The following is a 19,550-nucleotide window of genomic DNA, read 5'->3' as shown; positions in this document are numbered from 1 at the left end:
TCTAACACATAACAAAGTCGATCATTTCCTGAGCATGTCGCGTTATACAGAACACATGTTTTGGTTCCAGAAATAATAAATCTATGATTTTGTGAAGCACACTGAGAAAGAAAATAGATAGCAGAAGATATTAGATTTCAACTTACATTTTCATTCTCTCATCTCAGAGGTCTTTCTAACCCCTGGACTAGAAAATGTTGTCCCTATTTCTTAGACTTGAGAGTGCCCAGGATGGGGAGGAGGGGGCAGGATTTTGAGTCTTGGAGCACAGTGCATAATGGGGACGGGGGTGTATCTGAAGCTGAAAGACTCAGCCTTTACCTCCTTCTACTTCACAGGAGCCTTCTTCATCCCCTACTTCATCTTCTTCTTCACCTGTGGCATTCCACTCTTCTTTCTGGAGGTGGCCTTGGGCCAATACACCAGCCAGGGGAGCGTCACTGCCTGGAGGAAGATCTGCCCCCTCTTCCAGGGTGAGTGTCCCCATCCTCCACCTGCCTGTGTCCAGAGACTCCCATCCCTTCATTACTTCCCTGGGGTTCCTCCATGACACCATTGTCAGCCTATGGTGGAGAGCATAGGATGTGAGATTAAGTTCTAGACATCCATGTTGAGGGTCTGAGGGAAAGAACACCCCCTAAAGGGAAGGGGATCAAGCCTGACTGGGGGCCCTTGTGGTGCTCTCTCTTGTTGCAAGACATCAACAGATGCTCTCTAAACTCTCGGAACCCTTTAGCAATGGTTTCCATTGATTCGGTGACTCCTTGGGCCAGAACAATACATAGAGCACATGATGGGGTGAGGAGGGAGACGGGGGACATTGGTGGTGGGAATGTTGCACTGATGAAGGGGGTATTCTTTTTTAGGACTGAAACCCAACCACAAACATGTTTCTAATCACAGTGTTTAAATAAAGATATTATTTTAAAACCATCTTCAACACCCTATGTGGTCCCCAAGCAAAGATAGCATGAGACACAGAGCCTTGAAGAGATGCTTTCTTGTCACCAGCTTCATGGTGTGGCCTGGTCCTAGAAATTGGAGCTGGCCTTCGAGGTGTCTTTAAAGTTATGGCAATGGTGTTAGACAGTACAGAGGGCAGGGTTCTTGCCTTGCATGCCTCTGTGCTAGGTTTGCTTGCTGACAGCCATAGGGCCCACTGGGCACTTCCAGGAGTGATTCCTAAGTGCAGAGCCAGGAGTGAATCCTAACTATGGCTGACGTGGTGTTCCTCTCCTCCACAGTGACAAAGTAGGTGGGCAAGTTGAATGCCTCTGAACCCTTTCCATGTGACTAGGCTCACCCAAGCCAGCTCCTCACAGGCCTTTCCTCTGCTCTCCCACATTAACTCTTAGCCTCTTTCTGTGAATGATTTGAACCCATTAACTGGGCTGAAACGTCACATTTTGGACTGCTCTTAAGACTCTTAGAACAACGGCCCTATCACTGGATCTGGATTTGAGGGAGATGCTTGGGGTGTCTCTGCCTAACCTTCTCTTCTGTGGATTGGTCCAGTTCTCTGGGGGCCCTCGAGGGGGGGTCTTTGTTGTCTTGGAGAAGTTTCTTGCTTGTCTGAACTAGAGGCAGGATTCTTCCGAAATGCCCCTTAGAGGATCCCCAGGACTAGACTCTGTTTCTTGCTGTACTCTCTGGACAGAGGGGGTCACAGTGAGGCAAACACAGACTCCTGAGCAGTCTGAAACCTTGACACTAAATGGGGTGTGTGAGTGGAAGAGGGACAGAAAAATAGTATGGTACTGATTTCTTTGGAGTACACCTGGTTAATTTTAGGATTTAGGATTCATACCCGGTGATAATCAAGCTCTGCTTTTGTTGTTGGTTTTCCAAGATTCAGCCCTTGGAACTATGGCCACAGCCTCACTGGTTAGATTTTGGAGGACCATCCTTCCAGAATTTCTCACCAATTGATTGATATATAGTATAATATGAATACTAGGGTTTTGGAAACACAAGTGATACATACATCCTATGAATTATACATATAATATGTTTTAGGAAAGTTATCTACATAATATAAAAGATTCCATAGATTAGTGATCTATAACTTGCTTTAAGAAGACTGAAAAAGAAAGAAAAAAGAAAAAAGAAAAGGGGCCGGAGTGGTGGCATGGAGCAATAAGGCATTTGTCTTGCCAGCTCTAGCCTAGGAGAGATTGCGGTTCAATCCCCTGGCATCCCATATGGTCCCCCAAGTTAGGAGTGATTTCTGAGTGCATAACCAGGAGGAACCCCTGATCGTCACCGGGTGTGGCCCAAAAACCAAAAAAAAAATAAAAGAAAGAAAGAAGAAGGAAGAAGAAGAAAGAAGAAGGAAAGAAGGAAGAAGAAAGAAGAAAAGAAGAAGAAAAAAGAAAAGAAGAAAAAGAAGAAGAAAAGAAGAAAAAGAAGAAGAAGAAAAGAAGAAGAAGAAGAAGAAGAAGAAGAAGAAGAAGAAGAAGAAGAAGAAGAAGAAGAAGAAGAAGAAGAAGAAGAAGAAGAAGAAGAAGAAGACTGCTAGAGATAGCTTCTCACACCAATAGATAAACCATCAAGTACTAGCTCCACCAAGTCCCATCGCAAGCAGTCCGGATGCCCTTTCTCTGGCTCATGTTGAACCTCAATTTTTCTTGTCCCCTCTCTCTCCCCTCCTTTGGAAGGTATTGGCCTGGCATCTGTGGTCATTGAGTCTTATTTGAACATCTACTACATCATCATCCTGGCCTGGGCTCTCTTCTACCTATTCAGCTCCTTCACCTCTCAGCTTCCCTGGACCACATGTACCAACTACTGGAACACAGGTATCTGTCCTCCAGCCCCGGGATGCGGCCTTGATCTTTAGGTTGGGCTCATGTTGGCGGGGGTAGCTTGCGGTGGTGGTGGAGTGATGGTAGCAGTGATGGAGCGTGTGCCAGAACTTGCTTTTGAGCCCAGCTAGGTAGGCTCTGGTGCCTGTTCTGCTGACTCCTCCTTCTATGGGATCTAGTGGGACTGGCCATTAGGAGAACTCCAAATTTAGTGGCGCTGTTTATATGTCATGAAATTGCTAGTGACTATCATTTCTCGGGCAGATGAAGGAATATTTCTTGTGTATGTATCATGTGCATCGTGGCAGGCACAAGAGATCCAAGAGTGATCTCATCCTCCCAAGGATCTAGTGATTGGAACTCTGTGTTGAGGCAGAGAGCCATTCTAGGTGGTAATCAGGGGTCCCAGGGGCCACTTCCAGTCATAGTCAACTGGGACGGTGTTTCTGTGGGCATGAGGATGTGTTGCTACTCCCACACACCCATCACAGAGATATTCTGAAACCTCTGGAGCTACCCTGACGATACCAGGGGGCTTCATTCAGTGATTCTTGAAAGGCCATGCAGCGCTGTGGGTTGAAGCTCGGTTAGGAACGTTTTACATGCACCCTAATTCCTGTACTATCTCCCCAGACCCCAAAAAGTCACATGGAATAGGAAAGTTACGAATCGTAATGGGTGAAAGAAACAGAGCATATGGGAAGGACTAGCAAAGGCCTGAGGGTGAAGAAAGACCTTGGGAATTGCACTGGAAGTGGGGTGCAGCACAAAACCTCAGTCCCTCTGTCCACTGAGAGGAGGGTTTAGGAGTGGGCCACCCATATGGGGATAGAGTTCATCAAAGTCCAGATGGTGTTGGAGGCTGACAAGGGGCTGGAGAGCCAGGCGATCACCTGGAACAAGAGCAATGTGAGATGCCTGGGGAGGGTGCTGGCCAGACACTCTGAGCAGTCAGCTCCTGGCACTTCAGAAAAGGGGGGCTCTGAAAGTGGCTGTTAGGAATTGAGGACTCTCACGTTGGAGAAAGAGGTCTAAGGGGATCCTCTCTCATCACCTTGCCCTTGACTGATGTGTGTCTGATCTTGTCCCCCACAGAGCATTGCATGGACTTTCTGAACCACTCAGGAGCCAGCTCCGCCACCTCCCCTGAGAACTTCACCTCACCTGTCATTGAATTCTGGGAGTAGGTGCTGGACCTGGCTGCCACAACCCAGGGGGCCCCACAGAGGGGTTTGGTTGTCTGAGGCCCGAGACTTGCAGCATTCATTTCGGTGCCTACTTTCCAGCATTTACTCACTTTCCGCACCTATGCACTCACTTAACATAGATCCACCTGTCCTTAAAGACATACACATGTATCCATGTAGACTTGCATTTCCATATGTTCCTCCTTATACCACATCTATTGACACCCCCACAGCTCACAATTTGCATTTACCCACACCTAGCCAGAAACAGGCCAAACCAAGCGAGGAGGGCAGATTGTGTCTCTCTCTTCCCAAATGCCATGTTCAAAATGGGGAGCTTAAAACTGTCCATGGTGAAAGGGTTTTAGAGCATAGGCTCTGCCAAACCCACACTCATAATTTACCCTCCTATGTGGCTGTTCCTCCTTCATATATGCCCATTCCCACATATGTCCACCTCACTTTCATGCCAGTCTCTTACATCCTCACACTTAACTAAAACTCAACACGCACACATTTCCATGACCTCAGACACAGCTATATATATATATATAACATGTAGATTTAATTATTTATTAACATTTTTGGGGGGGGTCAAAGCAATAGTACCATACGTAGAACATTTGCCTTGCACTTGGCTGACTCGGGTTTGATCCCTGGCATCCTATATGGTCCCTTGATCCTGCCAGGAGTAATTTCTGAGTGCAGAACCAGGAGTGACCCCCTGAATGCTACTGGGTGTGGTCAAACTTTTGTTTTGTTTTGTTTTGGAGCCACACTCAGCTATACTCAGGGCTTACTCCTGGCTCTGTGCTCACAATCACCCCTGGTGGGATCAGGGGACCATTTGGGATACCAAAGATTGGATCTGGGTCAGCTGTGTGCAAGGCAAGCCTATAGTATATATCCATTATACTATTGCTCTGGCCTCACAGTTTTATTTATTGTCACATATTCAACCTCTCCATTTAACTACATGTATATATACAAATATCTATCTGTTCATTCATACTGTCTCTCTCTCTTTCCTCTCTTCTCTATTCTCTCTATATCTCTCTACAACAGAGTCTGTATTAGTTAGAAAGATAGAGATTCTCTGGGAATTAACAAACAGCCAGGACCACACAGCATCCAGGTGGGAAGAAGGGCTGTCTGTAGGGGAGAGGGGGCGCAGGGGCAGGAGAATCCTAGAATATGAAATTTGTGGGACAGCTGTAAAATCTGAAGCCTTGTCGTTTAGTCTTTCACTTGGTTATTTTCCTTCCCCACCCCAGGAGACGTGTCCTGAGCATCACCTCTGGCATCCATGATCTGGGGACCCTGCGCTGGGAGCTGGCCCTGTGCCTTCTGCTTGCCTGGATTCTCTGCTACTTTTGCATCTGGAAAGGGGTCAAGACCACAGGCAAGGTGAGGAGTTGCCGTTCTCTGTGTTCCCCAGAGTCTGTAGGGACCTTCCCAAGGTTGAGTGAAAGAGCAGCTGGAGGCAGAAACACAGCAAGAACAAGAACAAGAACAAGACAAGTCATGGGAGGTGAAATTCAGATGAAGACAGATATTTCTTTTGCAAAGAATATTATTTAGGACCAGAGAGATGGTACAAGGGGTAAGGCACTTGCCTTGCATGTGGCTGACCTAGTCTTGATTCCCAGCACTACATATTGTCCCTCAAGCCCAACCAGGAGCAATTCCTGGGCACAGAGCCAGGAGTAAGCTCTGAGCACCTTTGGGAATGGCCCCCAAATTCCAACATCCCCTCTCCCTAGGAAGGAAAGAAAAGAAGGAAGGAAAGGAAGGAAGGAAGAGAGAAAGAAAGAAAGAAGAAAGGAAGGAAGGAAGAGAGAAAGGAAGGAAGAGAGAAAGGAAGGGAGAAAGGAAGGAAGGGAAGATTAGATAGATGATAGATAGATAGACAGATAGATAGATAGATCAAGTCCATGCCATCAATTTAATCTTCAGTTGGTTGTTGGTGCTAGCCCAGATTTGCAAATGCATGACCCTCCAAGTTTAATATTTCGGAGTCTCACAAACATTTCAGTATCTTTCCCACATGACTTGTACCCTAATTCTTAGTGGTTTAAAATCCACTGAGCAAGCTTTCTACCACCAAGGCCTCTCAATTTCTTGTAAACAAGAAATTAAAGTTCTATTGGAAAGGAAATTCTCTTTTCTCTAACAAACATATTAAAAAGAAAATCCTCCTTTCTATCTTTCCTTCCTTCCTTCCTTCCTTCCTTCCTTCCTTCCTTCCTTCCTTCCTTCCTTCCTTCCTTCCTTCCTTCCTTCCTTCCTTCCTTCCTTCCTTCCTTCCTTCCTTCCTTCCTTCCTTCCTTCCTTCCTTCCTTCCTTCCTTCCTTCCTTCCTTCCTTCCTTCCTTCCTTCCTTCCTTCCTTCCTTCCTTCCTTCCTTCCTTCCTTCCTTCCTTCCTTCCTTCCTTCCTTCCTTTCTTTCTTTCTTTCTTTCTTTCTTTCTTTCTTTCTTTCTTTCTTTCTTTCTTTCTCTCTTTCTTTCCATCCACCCACCCTCCTGTTAATTCATCATCCATCCATCCTATCTATCTATCTGTCCATCCACCCCTGGTCAGCTGCATGCAAGGCAAATGCCCTACTCACTGTACTGTTCTGCCTTCTACTAATGGACTTTAGAGAAGTGGTTCTGAGGTTCTGCGAGAAAGGAGAGACAATGGTCTAGATGCAAGATGAGTTGATGTAGCAGCTGTTTTCTAACTGATGTCAAGTTTGGGGTTGTTATTGTAGTATATTATAGAGTTATTGCCACATTGTTTTATTGCCAATACATGCATTGCTTTTGCCAGATGAGAAGTATATATAGTAAAAGTATAGCAATAGTATAGTATAGTAGAGCAATATCATAGTATAATATAATAATATAATAGTATAGTATAGTAGAGCAATAGTATAGCAGGTAGGATATTTTGCATGTGGCAGACCCAGATTCTATCCTTGGCATCTTATATAGTCTCCAATTACTGCCAGGAATAATTATGAGCACAGAGCCAGGAGTAAATCCCAAGTACTACTAGGTGTGGCTTCAAACCTGGAAAATTCCCCTTTAACTCAAATTTAGAGCAAAGTAAAATAAAATTTCACTATCTGTGCTAAACATTGCACAAGTCACCAGTGTGGGGGTCGGATGGGTAGGGAGGATGGATCTGATGATTCTTGTTAAGTTTTAGCTATAAGACAGCCTAGCTTCTTTCATAAAGACATCTGTGTATGTGTGTGTGTGTGTGTGTGTGTGTGTGTGTGTGTGTGTGTGTGTGTGTGTGTGTGTGTGCTCCAAAGCCTTGGAAGTCCAACAGGTAGGTGATTCTTGGTCAACCAAGACAATGGCTCAATGTAAGGGCCCTCAGATGTGATACTGCTCAGCTCCTTCAGTGCTGGGAATTACCTGGGCTACCTTAGGGGTGCTGGGAATTTCCAAGGAAGCCTTGGCAATGCTCAGGGCAGCATGTGATGATACAGGGTACCTAACCCAGTCACAGGCATCAGGTACCTTAACTACTCTGTCAGCCCCATGAATGTGTGTGTGTGTGTGTGTGTGTGTGTGTGTGTGTGTGTGACACAGTTGGGATCATATACTTCCGTGACTCAGCTTCTTGTATTTGCCAACACACGGAGATAATTTTGGAACTTGCCAACAGAACTATCTATGCATTGATGAATTTTCCAGCATAAACGCTTACAATGGGCAGTAGTGATTTGAATTTGAAGAGAGTTCTTTTGGATTTGTTTTTGTTTTGGGACTGATCCAGGGCTGTGCTCAGTGCTTACTCTAAGATTTGTATTCAGCAATCACTTCTGGCAAAACTTGGTGGGCCGTATGTGGTGTTGGATTTCAAATTCAGGTCAGCCTTGTGCAAGGCAAGTGCCCAACCCATTAGACCATCTCTCTGGCTCCTGATGAAAGAGTTCTGATTACTACTGTTTACCGCCACTGAGTCTCTTAGAGTTAGACTGATACTTCTCTCTGCTCTGGGAAGCTAGGAACAGACAGGAGCCAACTTCTCTGTCCCGGAAGTAGCTTTCACCCGTTTGTTGCCATAATAAGGATAACAGTCAGCCTGATGACAAAATAGTAATGACAGGGACACAGAGAGAAAGACTGTGTGGGATGAGGAACTGGGTTCAGGAACACCTCTCTGCTTCTCCATTGCCCCCAGAGCCAGCCCCTGCTACACCCCATCTCTGGCCCCATCTTAAGCCTGGAAAAGTACTGTCTGAAGTTCCCACAAGTCACCGTTTAAATGGCTTCTCTTCTTCTGACAAGGGGGAGACCCTCTCACCAGGGGCCCTGAGGAGAATAGTCAAAAGTAGGGACAGAGGGAGAGGGGGGTTAAAAATAGTCTTGGCGGTGTTATGACTGGAAACTTGGATTCTGCCTGCCGCCCTGCTCCCCCCGTGCCTCTGATGTGTATATCACATGCTGGGGGGAGCAGGGGATTGCTGGAATGTGGAAGGCAGGTGTGGAAAGTTTCCTGTCTTCCCACCCTCAGAAGGCTCCAAGGTTTTGGACACTGGACTCTGTGTGCAGGTGGCACTTGTGGAGGGGGGATGGAGGGTCACCCCAGTCTCCCTGTGGCCCCTTGTTGCTGTTTCTCCACCAGGAATGACCTCAACCTGTCTCCCCACCCAGGTGGTGTATTTCACGGCCACGTTTCCCTACCTGATGCTGATCATCATCCTCATCCGAGGGGTCACCCTGCCCGGTGCCTATGAGGGCATCATCTATTACCTGAAGCCTGACCTGTTTCGCCTCAAGGACCCCCAGGTAGGTGCTGTGCTGGGGGGCATCCCTTCTTCCACTCTACTCCCCCATCCCACCCACAACTGTAAGTCTTTGGTTTGGATCGCTTGCTGGGTGTCCCAGCTGGCGGTGCTCAGGGACTATGCAGAGCCAGGGATGGAACCCATGCTCCCGGCATGCAAAGTCTGTGCTCTAAATCAAATCTATCTCCTTGTCTCTACCCAACAACACCCCCCTCATTCCCTCTCTCTCCATAAACACACATCCTTGACACACAAGATATGAAAATCTTGTGTTGCTTCTCTGTTGTTTTAGTGGCAGTCATGCCCAGAGGAGAAAGATGAGATAATATGAAAGAAAATAACACACACACACACACACACACACACACACACACACACACACACACACACACACACACACACGGAACTCAGAAAGCTTGTGTCATCATCCCAGTCAGCTGTAACCTGTTAGCATTTCAGTCTATTCCCTTCCAACTCATTTTTTCCCCTTGATGGTGTGTGGGTGTCTGTGTTTTAACAGAGTTGAGATAATTATATAGAGAAAGACATATCTTTTTTTTCCCCACTTCAATTATATTGTAAGCACTTTCCTATGTTATTAAATTCATTTGTAAGTGTCATCTTTAACACATGCCCCCGTTGATTCGTTCGTTCATTCCTTCCTTCATTCATTTAAAAAGAAAATGAGCAGGACGTGGCAACAAATGAATCCTTGGTACATTTTTATTGAATGAACCAGCGGAGATGGTGTGTAGAAGCCAGTGCTGACAGGGCAGTGAGCTGCAGGGAGATGGGGGGTACAGGGCAGTGCAGACCAGGCCCTTTGGCCAAAGTAAAGATTGTAGGTAGGGGCCAAAGAGATAGCACAGCAGATGGGCATTTGTCTTGCATGCGGCACACCTGGAGGGACCTGGTTTGATTCCCGGCATCCCATATGGTCCTCTAGCCTGCTGAGGGCGATTTCTGATTGCAGAGTCAAGAGTGACCCCTGAGCACCACAGGGTATGCTCCCCCCCCCCCAATCAATCAATCAATATATAAATAAAGTTTAAAATATTCCACCTAGGAATCAAGACATGTACATACGCAGGGAGCTGATAGGGGCCCACAGGACAAAATGGCAGATGGGCCACCAATAAGCTTCTCAAGTAGGTCAATGTCTTGATTCCTCGATAAAATCCTGACCTCTAGGAGTGGCAAGAGGAGAAACTGTGGGGAGGGCTGGGCTGTAAGTGATGCAAAGGGAAAGTGGAGGGTAGATTGCTCCTGCTCCAGGGATGGGCAGCCCCTCTTCCTCTCCCTCTGCTCACCTGGGGGGTTTCATGTAGGTGTGGATGGATGCGGGCACCCAGATCTTCTTCTCCTTCGCCATCTGCCAGGGCTGCCTGACAGCTCTGGGTAGTTACAACAAGTACCACAACAACTGCTACAGGTAGGCCCTGGGAGGGGAAAGATGTTGGGGACTGGAGGATCCCTTTATATGTCTGTGGCCCAAGGGCCAGGGTCCTGGGGTTGGGCTTCAGGGATTTCTTACTACTCACATGGATGACAAGTCGTGTCAAATTTAGGATTTTAGGACGGGGCCTTTTCCCAGCCTGCATTTCTCCTTTCTCTCCCTTTCTCCCTTTACCTCACCTCATCTGGTTTTTGGCCTCTTCTTAGCCTTTCTTCTCATCAAACTCCTGTTTCTCATTGGTGTTTCATCTTCATTTCCTCTCTTTTCTACTCTATGTCTGTTGATAAGCTTCCAAGATGAATTTTTAGTTGGGGGTGCAGAATGAGTAGGGTGTATCTTCAGGCTCTCAAGTAATGCTCAAGGGTCATCCTCCCTCCCACTGGTGGTTTTCTGTCAATGAAACCAGAAGCTCAATTCGTAGGCCCCAAGATGCAATGCTATGAGGACCCTGTGGCTTTGGGCCACTTGGGTTTCCTTCTAGAGGTGCACAATGAGGGCTCTAAGGAGCTTGTGGTGGCGGGATCAAACTGAAGTCAGCTGCATGGGAGGCAAGTGCCTTCCCCCAGTACTGTCCCTTGAGCCCCTCACCCTGGTATTCTTTCTTCCCCATTGTCTGCATTGTTCGGCCACAGGGACTGCATCGCCCTCTGCTTCCTGAACAGTGCCACCAGTTTCATGGCTGGCTTTGTGGTCTTCTCCATCTTGGGCTTCATGTCCCGTGAGCAAGGGATCCCCATCTCTGAGGTGGCGGAGTCGGGTAAGTGCCACCTTGCTATTTGGGGACTGACTGGAGGGAAGGTCAGAGCATCAAGAGGAAGCAGCACATGGTAGGGCCCCCCGTCACCCTAGTGGGCTCATGAGACTCACAGTGCCTGTCAGAATGAGAGAACTCTCCCCGCTCTCTTGATCCCCACTCTGCCTCAAGATGGGGTTCTCCCTTGGGGAGGGGAACGAGCACCCCAAGCCCGCCTGATTGTGCTGTGCTGTGTGACTGGCAGGTCCAGGCCTGGCTTTCATCGCCTTTCCCAAAGCAGTGACAATGATGCCCTTGTCCCAGCTGTGGTCCTGTCTTTTCTTCATTATGCTGATATTCCTCGGGCTGGATAGCCAGGTACGCCACCCCAGCTCAACAGGGTCCCTCCTGTCCTGTCACCCCCTTATTAGCTTCTGATTTGGGTGTCTTGCCTTCCTCTATGTCCTTTCCCCCTGACAGATATTTGGAGATCTCTCTGCTCTGTGGGGTTGCTCCCTGAAATGGGTGGGTTGATTGGCCTCAGGCCTTGCCACTAATTTGGTTTCCCCAGACTTGGCCTGTCAAGACACATACACGAGTGCTCCCTAGGCCCCCCAAAACTGTCCCTCCAGCCTCCTTTCAACTGCTGAGCTCAAGCCAGACCCCTCAGTTCTTTCAAGTCTCAGTTCCTCCAACCTCACCTCTGTTGAGGAGATGGGCTTTACCCACGAGACCCCTTTGTGTTCCTATAAATGGGTGGGCTGAGTGGGCCGGGCCAGTAAAGGCCCCCACTCATCTGCTCACCCACTGCCTCTCGGTCCACAGTTTGTGTGCGTGGAGTGTTTGGTGACGGCATTCACAGACATGTTCCCCAGACAGCTACGCCAGAGTGGCCGGCGGGAGCTCCTCATACTAGCCATTGCTGTCATCTGCTACCTGCTTGGCCTCCTCCTGGTCACCGAGGTGCTTGGGGTGCCCCACCCTCCGCAGAGCACCTTACTAAAGGGGGTCCTGATTCCTGCCTTCTCGCAGGGAGCTTACCGGGGCTGCATTGGCTCAGGCCGTCCCAGCCCCCTTGAGGTTTGGGGGGGCAGAAACTGACCACACATGGCTTTGGTCTTTGCAAAAAGGGGAACGGGTCTGGAGGGGTCCAGCCAGGCTCCTCTTCCATTCAGGAATGATGCATCAGGCTATATTTCTCACCTCACTGTGGAGGGTGGCTGTGTCCCCCCCCCCAAACCCCAGCCAAGGCTCAGCACCCCTGCCCCTCCAGGGCGGGATGTATGTTTTCCAGCTATTCGATTATTACGCCTCCAGTGGCATCTGCCTGCTCTTCCTGGCGGTCTTTGAGGTCGTCTGCATCAGCTGGGTGTATGGTAAGTGGGGTCCAGCCAAGAATGGGGTTCAGTCCCGGGCAGAGAATTCTATACTGCTTCCTCGTTGTCTCTAGGTCTTGCCGTCCTGGTTCTTTTGGGTGTGGGTATGCATGTGTGTATGTTTATGAGTGTGTGAAAGAGTGCATGTGAGTAGAGTGTGTTAGATGTGAATGTATGTGCGTAGGTTTATACATGTATGAATTCATAGCCATGTGTGAAGATGAGTGTATGTTTGATGTGAGCATGCATGTGATTGAGAGCAAGAGTGTGTGAGAACAAGTGTGTGAGTGTGAGCAAATGTGTGTGTGTGTAGTGAGAGCAATTGTGTTATTGTAAGCAAGCGTGAGAACACATGCATGACGGAACAGTGTCCTTTGCTAGGAACTCACATATTCCTCATCATGGTGGGGAGAATGGGGAGAATGACGAAGCTGAGGTGCAGCAGCAGAAGTGGTCTGTGGGGCTCTCATAGACCCCAACCCCTTAGGTGCCCCCTGTTCCTTTCTAGCTAACCCCCCACCTTGCTGGCATCTGTCATATGTAGAAACCTTATTTCTAGTGTTTTGTTCATTTGTTTTTGTGCCACACCTGGAGATGCCCAGGGGCTGCTCGTGGCTCTGTGTTGAGGTATGACTCCTGGTAGTGTTTGGGGCACCCTATGGGGTGCCAGGGTTCTAACTCGAGTTATCCACGTGCAAGGCAATTGCTCTACTACTGTCCTCTGGTTTCAACTCCCTCAGTTCTATTTCTTCTACACTTCCTTACACTGGGCCCAATTCTTCTATCTGTAGGCTCCCAAGACAGCCCTGGCCCTCTCAGTGATCGGTTAACTAAGCAGGGTTCTGCACCCCATAATATCCCACTGTCATGTGTATTGTCCTCGGTAACAATAGAGGAGCTCTTGGTTATTGAACCAGGGTCCTACAGTGCCCCCGCTGTCTGTTGGCTGTGTTCGCAATCCACCTGCCTTCCTCTCAGGGAAGGTGAGCCCAGAGATTTTAGGCATCTTGTCTGAGATGACTTGGTGGGAAGTGATGGAGCCAAGTTCACCCAGACTCGCCACATCCCTCTGGCTCTGAGGCCTCAGGCGAGGCGAGGCAGGACCAATGCCACAAACTCAGGGCCAGCATCCCACCAGCATCGTGTTTTTCTAACTTCCCTCCTCTAGCACTTGACCTTTTCTGCTTTTTCTTACTTGTTTCTCACAGAACAGCTTTTCTCAAGGGGGGGTCCCCCCTCAGATATTCCAAAGGGGCTACAGTGAATATCACACCCGTGGGGGACTGCAGCGTGAGACTGGAGAGCCAGTGATGAAGGGGGGTCCACAGGAAGAAAGCAAGTTCAGAAGGGGACTATGCTCACTGTGCTCAGGACGAGTTTCACGAGCCCTCTCCCCCAATCCCAGGAGGGGAATGATTGTGTGGACTACAGTGTCATGCTTTGAACTAGGGAGATGTTTCAAAAACAGACCTGGATGCAAATGGCTGCATTTCCTGGGCCAAGTTAGCAGGAAGCACTGGGGGCTAGGGGCCCAAAGGAGGGGTGGGTGGGGTGCGGGAAACACTGTGTTTTCTCCATCACTCCTTAGATGATTGTCTCTGCCTGGGCCTTGAAAAGGCAGGGGAGCCTCTGCATAGAAAACAAAGCCAGACATGCTCTCTCCAGACTGCATAGCTCCATCCAGGCACCTCTGGGAACATCTGGAGCCCAGTTAGCTCTGTCGCAGGGACACGGGTGGGCACTGCTTCGAGGGGCCAAAGCTCTTGGATTTTTCTTTTTTTTCTGACTTGACTTGAACCTGAATTCAGCTCTGTAGCACAGATAAACAAGCCTCTGTGGAGCCCCTCCAGCCCCATTGCAGGCTGCCACCTGGTGGGGGGAGGGTAAGATATTTGGGTGACCTTCCAGAAGAAGCCTTTGTCCTGCGAGGGGATGGGGATGAGAGGACAGGCCCAGGTGAGACCTTCACCTCAAGTTGCTTCACCTAAGTTGTTCTTCCTGTTCTCACATGCACCCCCAACTTGCCTGAGTAGGGGGTGATCGTTTCTATGACAACATAGAGGACATGATTGGCTACCGACCCTGGCCCCTGGTGAAGATCTCCTGGCTCTTCCTGACCCCTGGACTTTGCCTGGTAGGTGCCCCCTTAGATCCCCTTTTATTCCCCGCTTCCTGTCCATTCCTTTCTGCATGCTTTCTTCTCTTCAGAGTCCCTCTTACCCCTTCTTGGGCATCATTGATTCCTGTTCTAGCCTTTTCTCTCAGCCCCTCGATCCATCTGCCTAGTCACCCAGTTGTGGGTGTTTGTCTGTCTGTCTGTCTGTACTAGGCTTCTCTATCATATTCTTCACCCCAACTCCTCCACGTCGTCTTTCTGTCTCAGAATAGGAGCCATACTGTGGCCAATGCCCTTCATTCACGAATCCTTGTCCTCTTCCACTGGGTCTGAGGGTGTGAAGGTCAAAGCCATGAACTCTGGTCTGCTTCTACCCTTTTCTCTCTCTAGGCCACTTTCTTCTTCTCCTTGAGCAAGTACACGCCTCTCAGATACAACAACATCTACGTGTACCCATCGTGGGGATACTCCATTGGTTGGTTCTTGGCTCTCTCCTCCATGGGCTGCGTCCCGCTTTTCATCATCATCAGCCTCCTGAGGACCCAGGGCTCCTTCAAGAAGGTAGGAGCTGGGGGATGGAACAAACCCTTACAGGAGGGCAATGGGAGAGGCTGAAATTCAGGCAGGCAGTGGTATGATGTGAAATGGTGGGTTGTGCGTTCTACAATCCCCAAAGAGGGAAAGGGATCCACATGTCTCAAGTATGAGTAGGAAAAGAGATGCAGGTCCAGCAGCAATTCCAACCTAGGAAATAATCCACACATGATTAGAAAGGAATAGCATGCCAGAAACTCACACCACAAGCTGTTCACCCACAAGCCAGTCGCTCTACCACATGGAACCACGAGCCAAGATGGCAGCTTCCCCTCCAGGCCTCCAAAGCAGCCGTTATTGGGAAAAACAAAGCCCACCCCTAAGGGAAGGGAAAAAGCGAGATGAGGAGGTGATGGAGAGACATATTTTTAACAAGGAAACCAAAGGAACCAATCCAGAGACATCTAATTAGAAGGCAATATGAGGATCAATCCAAAGGTCTCTACCAACTGTATAGGGACCCAACTCAAGGTGTGCAGGTAGGGCCCTTTGATCTAGTAGAGTCTCGGGGAGAAGGATCTTTGAAGACCAGGTCAGTGGCTTTATTTTCAGAAATATTCAGAAGTTACAGAGTTATAGACCTTCAGAAGCTCATCCTCAGGCCAGAGAGATAGTGCAGTGGCTAGGGTACTTACCTCGCACATACTGGCCTTGATTTCCAGCATCCCATATAGTCCCCTGAGAACCACCAAGAGTGGTTTCTGAGTGCAGAGCCAAGAGTAACACTTGAGTTTCACTGGGTGTGGTCCAAAAAATCAAGAAGCTCATCTTCTGGTCAGACTCACTTAGGGTAAGCCGCCAAAGGGCTCACGTCTTAACCATCTCATTCAAGACACTTTCTTTCTCCCTCTTCTTTCCACAGCGCCTGCGACAGCTCATCACCCCTGATCCCAGCCTACCACAACCAAAGCCATACTTGCATGTGGACAGTGGCGCCATCCCAGACTGTGAACTGTCCCCCACCAAAGATGCGCTACTTGTTAGGGAGAAGGAGACCCACTTGTAGGCTGTGGCCAGAAGCCAAGAACCTCAGCCTGCACCATTCCATACTCCTATGGACAGCTTTTGCTTCTGTCCCCTCCCGCAGTGCTGCTGAGCACTTCCATGATATCCCTGGCACCCCCAGAGGGAGGCCAGACTTCTCTCCTCTCCTCAGCTGGAGACACTCCTCCTGGGGGGCTACAGACAGTCCTGTTGGAATATGCCACCCTGTTTCCCAAGGAGGGGTTCTTTCTGAGCCACCATTGGCAATAGCACGTCGAGCTGGGAGGGAGCTCTCCTATGAGTGTGTTCTGGGTGTGCATTGGGAGGGGAGCTCCCACTAGAACCCACACTGTGACCTGCATCCAGAGACCCTGATGGAATACACTGCATTGGAAGTGACAACTGAATGCCATCCTTCTCCATTGGATCTGACAGTCCTATATGAGGGCGTCCTGGGCTAGCTTGATGCTCTGAATTACCTAGGAAGGGAACTAAAAAACAGCCCCCTGTGCAGGAGTGCGGGGAGTGGGAAGGGAGGAATGTGTGAAGTCTTCCTGTGCCTCCTTGTCTTGAGTTTTCTCAGAGGCAGTTCATACAGGGGACCCAACTCCAATTCTGCTCCCAGCCTCTTTCTGAAATGTGGCCGTCTCCTCATGGAGCACTGGAATGGAAGAGACTTTGAAATGACCTCTAGACTTTGTGCAAATCTATGGCTTGTCCGGCTCTGCTGTCCATTTTGAAACCCAGGGCAGACATGGCTAATCAGTCATCCATCATACCCAGAGAAGACCTGGCCAATCAATTACAGATTTCTTACCCATGCACAACAACCCTTCTACGGTACTCCAGAACTGAGGAAGTTCCGTTTGCACCCTGCTTTTATCCAAACTCCTGGCTTCATGGAGAAGGAAACCAAGGACCCAAGAATCTAAGTGACTTCTTTCAACTTCATATAGTTCATGCCCCCCCCCCCCCCGTCAGGCCAGTGTTCTTCTCACCACACCCATCTGCTTAGTTAAAAGATGTATAAGTCCTCTGCCCCTTGTACTAGCCTTTTTCACCTTGCCTGCTTCTGTCCAGTTAGACTGTCTTAATTATGAGAGCCAGAGGTGTGACAGCTCTTCCCAGATTGGGGACCCCAAGTTGCTGTTTTCTATGTCAGCCCATTTATCTATATCCCACTCCTAGTGGAGGCCTTGGAGTCTGTGCAAACACCCAGGTTTCCCGAAAAGGGAAAGATAGCAGGAGGAAGTGATGGTCTTTGCTCTTTTACTTCTCCCTTTCTTCCTCAACACCCCATGTACACCTTATTCTGCTGCGTTCTTTCAAAGCTATGGGAGAGCCTATCCTTGCCTAGGGAAGGAGTTAGATGGAGTTTTGGTAAGTTTCTTGTTCTCGGCTTTAGAAAGGAAGTGAGGAGGGGAAGTGTGGGCAGAGTAGGCTATTTCCTGGGGCAGAGTCTGAGAACTAGAAGACTGGGGGGTAAGGGGATGTCACACAGCAGGGGAGAGAGAAAGGATGCAAACAGAGATGCCACCCAGAGTCCAGGGGCTGGAGTTGGAATCTATCGGTCTTGGGCAGAAGATATTGTACAACAAACGGGGCTCTTGCCTTGCACATAGTGGACCTGGGTTCTGTCTCCAGCATCCCATATTGTCCCCCAAGCACCGTCAAGAGTAATCCCTGAACACAGAGCCAGGAATAAGTCCTGACATTGCTGGGTGTCCCCCCCTCCCTCCACAAAATAAATAAAAGAATGTCACCTAGAGCCCATAGGGCTGGGGATAGAATCTAAAGATCTCTAAATCCATGTTCAGTGTGAGTTTTATTCCCTGGAGGACAAATCTGTGTGGGGCTTTTCTTCTGTTAGTGCACTGAATACAGGTTGGTGTCCAGACTCCTGGGCATGAAAGCCCCTTTTGCTCCCCTCTGGTTTATTTTGTGCACTCTGCTCACTTTTCTTGAGTTTGTGAGGAAACAGGCAGAAAGGGATGGAGCGAAACTGTTTTTCAGCTAGATTTCTCTCCTTTGTGATACTGGGGGATGAGTGGTGTGTGTGTGTGTGTGTGTGTGTGTGTGTGTGTGTGTGTGTGTGTGTGTGTGTGTGTGTGTGTTGATGGAGTGGGGGACATGGATTTCTCTACTGCCCCCTTTGTGATACTGGAGAATGAGTGGTGTGTGTGTGTGGGGGTGGGGGGGTGGGGTGGGGGGGCATGGGTTTCTCTACTGCCCCCTAGTGTCTTGCAAAAGCAGTGCCACCTCCCTTGGCCCTACTCAACCCACTGAGCAAACTTGCTTGAGCTGCCTCACTAGCTTGAGAGACAGAGCCGCCTTCTTCACCCCACACCCCTGGAAAAAGCTTTGAAAAAGCCAAATACTGCCTTTATCCTCCCCTCTGTGACTCCAGTGGGAGCTGGCTTGCTTTGGGGCAGTTTCTTGGCAAAGTATGTATATAAGGAGGCCGCTTGGCCGCACCTGCCACCACCGCCCCCTACTCCACACTGGAGAATGCTGTGATGATTAGACCCTTAGGCCTTCTTCCTGGAACACAGCATTGTCTGCTGCAGGTGGCAACTGCATGGTTCTGTCTGCTGGTGGGGCATGCGTTCCCCCAAATTCTGTCCCTGAATAGAAGCCTCCCTGTCTCTGCAGATGGTCCCTATGCCCTTTCTCACCTTCCATACCCCCAACATACTCACTGCTGCCCCACATCCCTGGGCTGTACACTTTTTGTCTATTTTGTTTGCAAATAATTTGTTTTGGGGTCACACCAAGCGATGCTCAGGGTTTATTCCTGGCTGTGCATTCAAGAATTACCACTGGTGGTGCTCAGATGACCATATGGGAAGCTGGAGATCAAACCCTGGTCACAGTGTATAAGGCAAGTGCCCTATTTACCTACTGTACTATGGTTCCAGCCCACACTGGTTTGTAAACTTGAGGTGTGTCTGCTTGGTCCAGGACACTGTTCTTCTGCTGCCTCTTCCACCCGAGACTCTCTCTACAACCTCTGTAGCTTTGGGTCTCTGTAGTAATAGTACAGCAAGTAGGGCACTTGTATTGCTTATGGCCTACATGAGTTTGATTCCCAGCACCATATATATTATCCCCCGAGCCTCTCCAGGAGTGATCCCTTGAGCACAGAGTCAGGAGTATACCCTGAGCACAGTTGCACAGTTGAGCATGATCCCTCTGGCTCCCCCCCCCCAATAAAACCAAAGTGATGTAGATAGACTGGAATGGGGCATGCAGGGACAGGAAAAGGAACTACAGGACAAGTCATAGACCTACGTATGCTGGCTCCACCATGCAAAGTGCCACTAATTTGTTTCTTTTTTTTTTTTTTTTTGGTTTTTGGGCCACACCCGGTAACGCTCAGGGGTTACTCCTGGCTATGCGCTCAGAAGTTGCTCCTGGCTTGGGGGACCATATGGGACACCGGGGGATCGAACCGCGGTCCGTCCAAGGCTAGGGCAGGCAAGGCAGGCACCTTACCTTTAGCGCCACCGCCCG

General features: G+C 49.0%; 1 protein-coding gene across 1 annotated transcript in view; it reads left to right on the top strand.

The window, feature by feature from the left end:
* SLC6A12 (solute carrier family 6 member 12) overlaps window positions 1-17,073 on the top strand; it is a 33,687-nt gene extending 16,614 nt beyond the window's left edge. The window contains exons 4-16 of the mRNA XM_049783212.1: window positions 339-473; window positions 2,658-2,798; window positions 3,900-3,987; window positions 5,266-5,398; window positions 8,645-8,779; window positions 10,107-10,210; window positions 10,867-10,991; window positions 11,233-11,345; window positions 11,793-11,930; window positions 12,241-12,343; window positions 14,377-14,477; window positions 14,850-15,020; window positions 15,916-17,073. Of these exons, the coding sequence (XP_049639169.1) occupies window positions 339-473; window positions 2,658-2,798; window positions 3,900-3,987; window positions 5,266-5,398; window positions 8,645-8,779; window positions 10,107-10,210; window positions 10,867-10,991; window positions 11,233-11,345; window positions 11,793-11,930; window positions 12,241-12,343; window positions 14,377-14,477; window positions 14,850-15,020; window positions 15,916-16,059 (1,631 nt within the window). The 3' untranslated portion in view covers window positions 16,060-17,073. The remainder of the gene's footprint in view (window positions 1-338; window positions 474-2,657; window positions 2,799-3,899; window positions 3,988-5,265; window positions 5,399-8,644; window positions 8,780-10,106; window positions 10,211-10,866; window positions 10,992-11,232; window positions 11,346-11,792; window positions 11,931-12,240; window positions 12,344-14,376; window positions 14,478-14,849; window positions 15,021-15,915) is intronic.
* The last annotated feature ends 2,477 nt before the right edge of the window (window positions 17,074-19,550 follow it).

The sequence above is a fragment of the Suncus etruscus genome, chromosome 11 (genome assembly GCF_024139225.1).
Source record: "Suncus etruscus isolate mSunEtr1 chromosome 11, mSunEtr1.pri.cur, whole genome shotgun sequence".
NCBI classification, from domain to species: Eukaryota; Metazoa; Chordata; class Mammalia; order Eulipotyphla; family Soricidae; genus Suncus; species Suncus etruscus.
This window is presented reverse-complemented; position numbering and strand designations above follow the sequence as displayed.